This window comes from Colletotrichum graminicola (genome assembly GCF_000149035.1).
Source record: "Colletotrichum graminicola M1.001 genomic scaffold supercont1.94, whole genome shotgun sequence".
Taxonomy (NCBI): Eukaryota; Fungi; Ascomycota; class Sordariomycetes; order Glomerellales; family Glomerellaceae; genus Colletotrichum; species Colletotrichum graminicola.
Window position 1 is genome coordinate 38,942 of NW_007361098.1, and position 10,219 is coordinate 49,160.

Sequence of the window (10,219 nt, forward strand, 5' to 3'; positions counted from 1 at the left end):
AGAAGTAGCTACTTTACTATTACTTATACTTACTTATACTTTATAATAATCCTTTTATTAGATATTATAAAACCTAGGAACCTAATAGACTAGGTATAAAAAATACACTTCTTAAGGTTTATATATAGCCTTATAGTGTCTAACTAGCTTAGTATTTACTTAACTACTTTTATATAACTTTTCTTATTCTTTATAGAAATTAAGATATTATCTAAGTAAATAATATATATAATATCTACTAGCTTAGTAAAGGTATTATTAATATATACTTAAAATATTACTAGTATATTAACTAGCTTAAATAGTATAATATAATATTTAAAGTATTTATAGTAAGTATAAAAGGCTATTTTCTATTTATTACTTACTTTAATCCTTACTTAGTAATATATATCCTTTAGGTCTAGCTTTATATACTACTTTATTTTTACTAAATAGTTAAGAATCTTACTAATAAGAAGTAGTAGTATATAATTCTTAATAGTTACTTTATTAAGCCTTTTATAGTCTATATAGAGATATAGCTTACTTTTTTTCTTAGAAATAAAAAGAATTAGTGCTTTTACTAGGCTTATAAAGTGTTTAATCTAGCCTTTTTTAAGTAACTTATTAATATATATCCTTAATTTCTTTAGTTTTTTCTTAGCTAATAAGTAGATAAGGCTAAATAGCGCTTTTACCTCTAGCTTTAAATTAATTATATATAAGTAGCCTTTATTACTTACTAGCTAGGCTACTAGGCCTATATTAAATATATATACCTATTTCTTATAGGTCTTTAGTAAGGTAGCCTTTATTTCCTTATCTTATTTAGCCTCTACTTTTTCTTTTTAGTTATAATAAAGTATTTTTAGTACTTTTTTATCCCTTTTATATTATAAGTAGTAGATTATTAGTTAATAGGCTAAAATAGCCCTTAACTCCTTATATACCTTTTTAATTTTTTACTTACTTTAAATAAGTTAAAAGTAGTTTTTTCTTAGTAAGTATATCTAGCTAATTATTATTTACTTTATATTTAGTTATACTACTTATCCTTAGGGGATCTTTAAGATTATATTATACCTAGCTATATTACTAACTTAAAAAGTATAGCTTTATATCTTTAAGACCTTTATATTATTTATAACTTTTATTACTACCTTTTTTATTTTATAGTCTAAGGCCTTACCTTTTTATATACTTTATAATACTAAGCCCCCCTAGCTTACCTTTACTAGTACCTTTATATATAATATTCTTTAGTATAATATATTTTTATTTATACTAAAATTAATTAGTACTTTTTTTTTATATACTACTTATTTTAGTATAAAAATCTACCTTAAAGTAGTAGTATAGTCTTTTATCTTAAGAGAGCTTAATACTATTAACCTTTATTAGTACTAAAGTATATTATTATTTTAAGTATTATAATTACTTATACTTATAGTACTTCTTTTTACTATACTTAGCTAACTAGTACTTAGGCTTCTTATAGTTATAATAAGTAAGTAGTCCTTAAGTCCTTTTTAGCTAAGGTGTTATACTTTTTTTTTTTAACCTCTAGCTTTAATATAAGTATACTTACTAGTATTATAGCTATTAGTATTAAGTATATACTAGTAGCTTTAGTTAAGGGGGTGTTTATAGTTATTAGTTATACTACTACCTCTTAGTAGCCTTTTTTTTCTTAACCTTACCTTAGCTATCCTCTTAATACCTCTCTTATATAGGTCTTAGTAAGTGTTTTTACTTTTTTTACTATAATATCTAACTTCTAGTAAGTAGCTAGTAGCCTCTTAGTAAGTATATAAGTCCTTAGGTCTAAAAGCACCTAGTTTAAAATATAAACTACTTACTACCTTTTTATTTAAAGGTTAAAGTACTTTTTCTTAACTATTTTATATTTATTAATAAATTATTAGTATAATTAGCTTAAGGCTTATTATATAGTATCTAGCTTTATAGTAGTATTAAGAGCTTATATATTATTATTAGTAATATTTACTTTTAGTTAGTTTTTTATAACTTCTTTAAGTATTTTACTAATCTTATTTTTATAATAAAAACTTATATACTTTCTTTATTTATATACTAAGTTACTTTTTAGTATAGTACTAGTATATTTTACTTTATTATTATTAGTTATACTAAGAAATATAACTATATGAAAGAGTACGTAGGTCACCTGTTTTATTACTATAATTAAATAGTTACACACTTATAAGGGTAATTAATATCTAACTTACCCCCTTAAGGGCTTATAAAGCTTATAGGCCTTAGACATGTTATATAAGGTAGAAACCCTAGATTCCTAGGTAAAGACCCTCTATTATATATGTTACGACTATATATTAAACTTAGTTAATTAACTAGGAGCTAGGCTTATAACTACTAAGAAATATAACTATATAAAAAAGTATATAGGTCACCTGTTTTATTACTACAATTAAATAGTTACATACTTATAAAGGTAATTAATATCTAACTATTATAAACTTATTTTTTATTATATTAAAATATATTTTTAACTAAAATAAAAATTTCTATAGTTTATTTTAGCTTTTTTTTATACCTTAAGGTAAGTAATTCTTTTAAAAGTATATTAGTATAAGGTTACTTAGCCTTTAGTTAAGGATTAGTAGTTATTTTTATTTCTTTTTATATATTTTTTATAAATATACTATTTTAAAAGGCCTTAATTTAATTAATTAATAATTTTTTTTTTTACTTTTTTTACTTCTTTTTTTAAAAAGGCTTTTAGCTTTTCTTTTAATAGCTTACTTAATTTAATAGTATACTACTTATTTACTTATATAGACTTAGTTATATTAGGTATTAGTTATTTTATTATAGTGCTTCTTTTTTACTAGGCTATAGTTTAGGATCTAGTTAGTACTATTACTACTTTAGTAGTTAATATACCTAAGGATAAAGAGATATTAAAATATATTAGAGGTAAGGATAGTATTAAGTAAAGGAGTTAGTAATAAGTGTAGTTAAGGTTTAATTATAATAATTATTTTAGTATACCTCCTCTAACCCCTATGTTCTATAAAGTTTTCCTTTTTTGTTGTTCCTTTAGTGACTAGTTTATCTAGTCCTGGTCCCACTCCGGTGCCCCCCTGGGGCCCCGCTCCAGGCACCTAACACTACGCCACAAGGGCCAAACCCTAAGAGTTAGTAGCTTTCTCTCTTTCTAAATGACTTGTTATTAAATGGGCATAATTGCCCGTACTTAAGACCCCCCTAATTCCATATGCCTAACAGCTGTTCACAGATCCCAATTCATACATATACCGGTGTTCGGATCCGGAATCTTTTTAGGTCCTTTGATACAGACGACGTCCTGTTTGCCAGTGCACGTAGCACCCTTGAAATTCTCCCACGGCACAAAAGTCGTTACCGAATGCTTGCCATTGTTGTTCCACCCACGCCATATCATTAACCAGCCCCGGTACAGCCGACGGCCTACAGGGCAGGCGGCAGGGTCACCGTCTGTAACTAACCAAGGGCTCCCGTCCGCCCACCCCGTACAATCCGGGCCTATCTGGAGTAGTACGCCAGCGGTGGCCTCGGCGAATGCATTATCTGGATCGGTCGCGCAAACGGTGACGTCACAGGCTTCCTGGAGGCAGTCGTAGCTGCCCTGGTCGTCTTTATACGTGTCTCTAGAGGAGAGCTCCAAGGCGTCGGCGGGGATCGCTGTGCAGAGGCGGCAGAAAACCAGCCAGGTCCATAAGAGACTAGGAATTTCCCTGAGTTAATCGCCGCCATGTCAGATCTCTAGAAGGTTTGAAGGACTCACGAAGTTGCGGGACGAAGCATAGCGTCCGAATTTAGAAGATGATTCCGTGTGGTTGAAGATTCAAACCTTTGATCTGTTTCTATAACAAATAAATAAGATGGTGAGCGTTACTGAGTGCTACGTAGAAGGTGGTAGCTATATAAGTCTGTAAAGATGACAGTATATAAAGATGGAAATCTACCACTACTAAGCATACTGAAAACTTTTTATCTAGGCCTCTTGTCAGGCCAGGATCTTTTTTGACTTCTTTGCCTCTTGGTTACCCAAAGGGAAATTAGGCTTTGCCAGGCAATCGCGAAAATAACCACAGGCAACCCACTCTTAAAAATTAATAGCTCAGTCATCCAGGGATGCCATAAGAAATATCAGGTTGTACCAAGTCATTATCCCTAGTAACTCTTACTTGTTTTGGAGAATATTTATTTAAGAGAGTCTTTGATTTTTAAAGTTAGTACGTAATAAGCTAGCTCATGATGTAACTTACAAGAAGCCGTCACCCCACCTACTAACGCTTCATCGGATCAGATTAGATCGTTTTAATTAAACTTCTGCTGCCTGCAGTTTAGGGCAACCAACTGCACCAAGAGGAAAAGGTTCAGTAATAATGCGACTATATTATTACCGCATGCTCTGCGCTATATAGTTACACTCGCCAGCACCGCAACTGGTAGCGTCGTAACAGGTCCACAGACCCATAATTGAGCCGGGCACCTGTCGCCCGGGAGAAAGCTCGCTATTAACATAAGAGATCGCAGCGGCCATTAAATATAGTCAACTCGAGGGGAACATGGATATTGACTAGTACACCGGAGACCTTGATGGTTCTTCCACAAGTCGGCCCATCGAAAGATGGTCTGTTTGTTATACTGAGCATACGATTAGCAAGTTCGCTAGTAACCTCAGTAGCTATTGCACTAGTTCGCCTAGCCCCCGAACGGTATTTATGAGCAAACTAAGTAAACCGTTTTGCTAAATAACTGTATGGATCTTCATAAGGAAATGGCCTGTAGGTTCCAGGTCTTACTCTTTTTTAATCGCGATGCTACCGATCTGGCGATGAACGGCAGGTGACAGTTAAATGCTAGTGGCCAGGCAAGCATACAGTATCCTCTAAACATGTCTTATTGAGTTGGGAGTGCCGGTCTGGCCTTGTTAATTACAAGAGCGGGTTCGTCTGTCATAGGGCGGAGACGAGCAAGGTTGACCATTAATAGCGATTGTCAGCCAGATGTTAAAGTTTTAATTTAGAAGCAGGGTTATACTTGGTTTGAAAAAGGAAAAAAAAGGTCGTTGCTCGGTGATGGACGCATTGCAGCAAGCTATAGAATATAAGAAAGGTTTACCTCATCGGCTGTAGCCCTGATGTTATGACAGCATCCCGGGCACTTCTTGTGATTTTAAAATCCTCACTCCGTTATGATTCTTTTTCGCGCCGTTGCCATAATTTCCCTTGCGGGATTGTCCGCCGCATTTGTGGACTGGAGAAACGCAACATGCAGTGGCCCCATCACCGACGCCATGGCCTTGCCAAACTTGCGATGGGAGGCGGCCGGTGCCTCTGCGGCGCTCAGTGACTTGATGGATTCCTGGAGGAACTACAGCTCGGGGCCATACGAAGTCAAATTTGAGTTCAGCCAGTATGCCTCCTGGTACTTTGGCGGACCAGAGATGTGGCGATGCACGCAGCTTCTCGATGTGCCCTGCTCAACGTCTGTATCTTGCGAGGGCACGAAATACCCAGCCGGACATCTCATCTTGAACTCCTTCTCCAAGCTTCACCAGGTTCGTTCATCTCCCTCCCTGTGCACGTCAGCGTACGTCGTCTAGCCCCTTTATTCACTATTAACCCGGTTTCACCACTTTATGGCGACCAATTTTACTAAGAGCGTCGTTTGTAGTTTCACCGTCGCTACTGGGAGGCTCTCAACCAGGCGCAGATGGATATCCAAGCCGACATGCCCCTCTTTGCTGAAAAGTTCTCTATTCCGCTACCCACTTCAGAAAGTCAGGCTCAGATGCAACGGATCATGCTGAACGTACTGTACGGAGTCGTCGGTATCGCTCAAGCCTACGCTAATAACTTCTGTAAGCCACACCTGTGATATGGATCCCAGATTTCCATCGAACAAATTGCTTGCCATTTAGACCCTGGTCGTACCTAACACATTTCCAAAGTCGTCTATTCTGCCGTCATGGATGGATTTTTAGGCCTCTCTCAGACATTCAGGTCTCAAATCACTACAACGACTAGTTACACCATCTTTACAAGCTGGGCTATTGGAAAGGACTATATGCTGCCGTAAGGATCCTACTCCCGTCCCGCGCAAAAACTGCCTTGACCAGACGATGCTGACAAGATTCATTACTCAGGGGTAAAGCCCCAGAACCCGCCTATGGTAAACTGTCGGCCGTAATGGGCTCAGTGTTTGACCAGTGGAAAGCCACTGAGGTGGCCTTTCTCAAGAATATCTTCACCGTGAAGGACAACGAAACAATGGCGTTCTTGACGGCGACGCTAGATAACGGCCTAATGTCTGCCGTACCCGACGACATTGATTTTAGGGAAATGGCACAGGTGCTGAAGAAGGTTTTCTACGTCCAGCTCATGGTGTCCACTTGGCAATCAGTCGCGGACGCCCGGCAACCATTCGTACTGTATGTATGCCCACTAGAGCAAGTATTGGAATGCGTGCTTACCAACAGTCTCTACTCCAGGAAAACAAATCTTCCTTGTGAGATGAGGGCGGGCCACAGAAATGCCGCTCTATGGCCTTTCATACCAGATGGGGACCACGCGAGAGCAGCGACCTGCTACAACGGCGCTCTGTTTTATCTCTTGGACGTCAGGAGCCAAGGCGTCACGCTAAATATTGGGAGTCCCTCCATCAGACCCAGTGAGAACTTTCCTTTCTCGGCGCTCTACGGCACAGAGACAATGGACGGCGTAATGTGGGGCGGAGTGACCAGGGAGGACATTGTCGCGGCCGTCTATGGCGCCTGGGTGGAGGGCGGCCGAATGAACAACAACTTCAACCTGAACTACACTGATGTCAGCCCATCCCAGAACTCGTCACTCTGGGTTGGACAAGGAATCAGGCTACCAGGCTTCGTTAAGCTGCCTTTGTGTCACAACCTCTACACGATTGTAGGAAACATTGCATATGGCCAGCCCGGAGCGCATCCATCATGGCCTTGCGGTTCCCTGCCTGTACTTAAGCCTAACAAAAATTCATAGATAGTTCCTACGAGATCCACGATAGATTCACTCAAGACTTTATATAAGTTGAAACTATATTTCCTGGTTTATGGTTAGTTGGCGAAATGGTCGTTTAGAAGTGTGATTATAGATTGGCATTTGAAAAAGGAAGAGGGACGTAGGGAAAAGGCCAAGAGAGAGTGGAGGCGTAGGTATAGAATATGGTGGGCATGTCGACTGCTAGAGTCAAAGCAACAGGGCCTCACTGACACAGTGAGAGAATACGAGCGGCCTCTCAAGCCAACTTATTTTATTCTAATCTAGGTATCTTACGAGGCCTTTCAGTCATACAGGAGAATACTCCCTGCGAATCTATCGGCACATTTAACTGACTAACGCACCCCTGCCAGTCTTGCGCAGCACTAGCACGACTTCATCTCCTAGTCAGACCAAAATAGGAAGGCCATATATATGTGCTTCAAGTTGTCACCAAAGGTGACTTGCTTCCAGTTATTGTGTCGTGATATATAAGGTGCAATTGCGTATCGGCTATTGCGGTTCCGCTTTTGTCATCAAATGTTGTATTATTCTAAAACCCCCGCGTTATCGGTTGTTTTCTACCGCAATGAAAAGATTGAGATGTGGCACAAGCCGGAGGTGCTGTACATGGGGTTATACATATTGTGGTTATAATCATTTACCAGGTGGACTTGGCCAGGCTGCTTATTGTGTGTGGTCTGGAACGATTTTATGTGTAAATAGTAAATGAATATTATGTGTTTTCTTTTCTTTTTTTCTCTAAATTGTATTTGACAACAAGTTTGCTAGCCACCTCGCGCTGTTTCCGGACAACCTCGCTGCAGACATCAAATACCGACTTAAACGCGCCCTCGCCGAATGCATTATTTCAAGTACCACTTTTCAGTTCAATTTTCTAGCTCCGGTCTCTTTAACTGCCGCTTAGCCCTCAGGAAATAGGCTAATCTACATGTTGAGCACGCAAACGTCGCTATTGTTGACTTGTATCGCCAACTGGCAGGCTGCCTGGCTGATAGTATGGCCAGCAGTCACATCGTCAAGTGTCCCCCCGAGTTAAAACTCTGGATACTGTTTCACCGCACGTGGAATAAGTCATTATGAAAGAATCTTCTGGTTTGTTGACCAATGCTAATTGTTTTGATCGTCCGAAAAACGGGTATGCTGGGAGGATGTAGGACGTTTTTGATCTCGATCATTTCTCCGACTTGGACCTGAAGAAAGGCAAAAGGCGAAACCCGATGTGAGCTAGCAGGCAAAATGCCGCCGCCTCCGAGGCAGATTATGTCTTTCTAGAATGACACAAGATACTATCTGCCATCAAACCTTGGAATCATGTACGAAAACAACACGCTGGTGCTTTATCTCGACGTCAAGGTTAAATCAGGTGTCCTCCCGGCGAATAGTCATCTGACAGCGCAAGGAACCTGTCGTTGTCTGTTTTCTGCACGATAACATCAGGGAGAGAGAAGAGAATAAGCAGACGAGTGACAGCTAGACACCTTACCGCCATGAGGAGCGCGAGAGGGGGGGGGCGTACCCGATCCACAATGGTCGATATTGGGTTCGTTTGATGCCAGCCAGATCTGATCTTGCAGGAACCCGCATGTCCGGGGGGTTGCCGTACCTATATACGCATTTATCTATCCATTCAGATGTTAGAAAATTAGAGTTTATTATGGCCCCCGGCCAGTCACACAGGCACTATCGGGAACTCGCCCTTCCCACCAGTTGGAATTCAGAGAGAATTCAATAGGTAACAAACAGGGGCATTGAAGATTAAAGATCGTTGCGGACATTGTGATCTGCTAGGAAGGCAAGGCTGTTGTAGGTTTCAGCAACCAGAGCCGAGGACGATGTTGGGATGTGTTAATATGACATCATTTGTGACAGCAGAATAGATGGTCTTGCTATCCTGCAAATGAGCTCCTTCCTCTGCAGCTCGATCAGTAAAGAGCTTGTGACCGGACCCTGAAGCTCTGTTCGACTACCGCTTTGCCGGCTTTGCAAAGGTCAATTACTCTCGCTTGCTTTTTGACAGTGTCAAGCTCGAAGACGGTAGCAAGTACCAGGGCGTCAGGATTGTGATGGTGCCATGACTGAGCGATTTTGGGGCCGCGTGGAGAGCTGCATTGAGACAGACGATTGGTTGCTCGCACACGGATGTCGCAGCGAGTGTCTCCAAGAGCGTTGCGCATGGAAAGGAACAAATCAAGAAGGCAGCGGGCTATAATCGAGGGAATGGCCACGGGCGAGGGAAAAGCCATCATGTAGGTGGTTCAAGTGCTGCATGAAGAAAAGAGTATCGTGTGTACGGAAGTCTGTAGGAACCATCATAATGCTCTACACCCGCAGACTATATTCCGATATGGTTCATGCCTACGCCTCTGCTTGATGTTATCACAAGGTGAATTTTGGCTTCACCTCCGTATGCTGATAGTCTTGTAGGCGATCACCTTACATACGACAGCCGGGCCGTCTAAAGTCAAGGGAATAAACGTGTAGACGTACATGATGTAGATAGAAAACTATCGCTCACGAGTTAGGGCACTGTGATGACAAAAGCGGAACCGCAATTGCCGATACGCAATCGCAGCTTATATTAGATCACGACAGGCACACAGCAGGGGCTTGCATAAACGTTGAAGAGAAGCTTATATTGTAAGAAACTGGAGCCCATGCGCCAGGGCCCATAGAAACAGGGAGACGGAGGTAGGTCATGTGAAAGCGCACATGACGTGGCTCATCTATGTGCCACACTAACTTGAGCCTCCTTTGAAATATCTTTCTATGCGGTACGTAATACAACCGCTGGTCGTGAAACCTTGGGAGTCAAATTTACTCTGAACTTCGGCCTGTTGCGTGATTTTTCAGGGCCCCTGTTGATCTACATTCACGTTCATCCCTGTTTCATGTTTCAATACATAAATCCCAATTAGGTTCATGGGCTTGTTGCTCATTGTGGGTCAGATGAAGTCGTTTTGCTTTGGCTGCATTATTTACGTATTTTCCATCCCCGTTCGCGCAAGCTCTAGATTCTGGGGAGGGGAAGTTAGCCGGAATCAATCACTTAACGAGGTTCCTAGGAAGGTAGGCTCAGGCAACATAGAGTAGGCTGGATTGTCCTGGGACGAAGGAGAGAATCTTTAGCTGTGAGAATAGAACGTCAATTCTCTCCGACCGCGGGAGTTGCTCTC

General features: G+C 40.1%; 2 protein-coding genes across 2 annotated transcripts; one reads left to right on the top strand and one right to left on the bottom strand.

Annotated features, from left to right (window-relative positions):
• Positions 1-3,256: 3,256 nt before the first annotated feature.
• Positions 3,257-3,810, bottom strand: GLRG_11583 (uncharacterized protein; the record flags this gene model as incomplete). Its single annotated transcript, XM_008102267.1, has 2 exons — positions 3,257-3,728; positions 3,791-3,810. The coding sequence occupies 2 exons, from the start codon at positions 3,808-3,810 to the stop codon at positions 3,257-3,259; spliced, it is 492 nt and encodes a 163-aa protein (XP_008100458.1).
• A 1,396-nt stretch (positions 3,811-5,206) lies between these two features.
• Positions 5,207-7,444, top strand: GLRG_11584 (uncharacterized protein; the record flags this gene model as incomplete). The annotated part of the gene is made up of 7 exons (XM_008102268.1): positions 5,207-5,572; positions 5,689-5,875; positions 5,966-6,089; positions 6,161-6,445; positions 6,494-6,522; positions 6,574-6,935; positions 7,397-7,444. The coding sequence occupies 7 exons, from the start codon at positions 5,207-5,209 to the stop codon at positions 7,442-7,444; spliced, it is 1,401 nt and encodes a 466-aa protein (XP_008100459.1).
• Between the last annotated feature and the right edge of the window lie 2,775 nt (positions 7,445-10,219).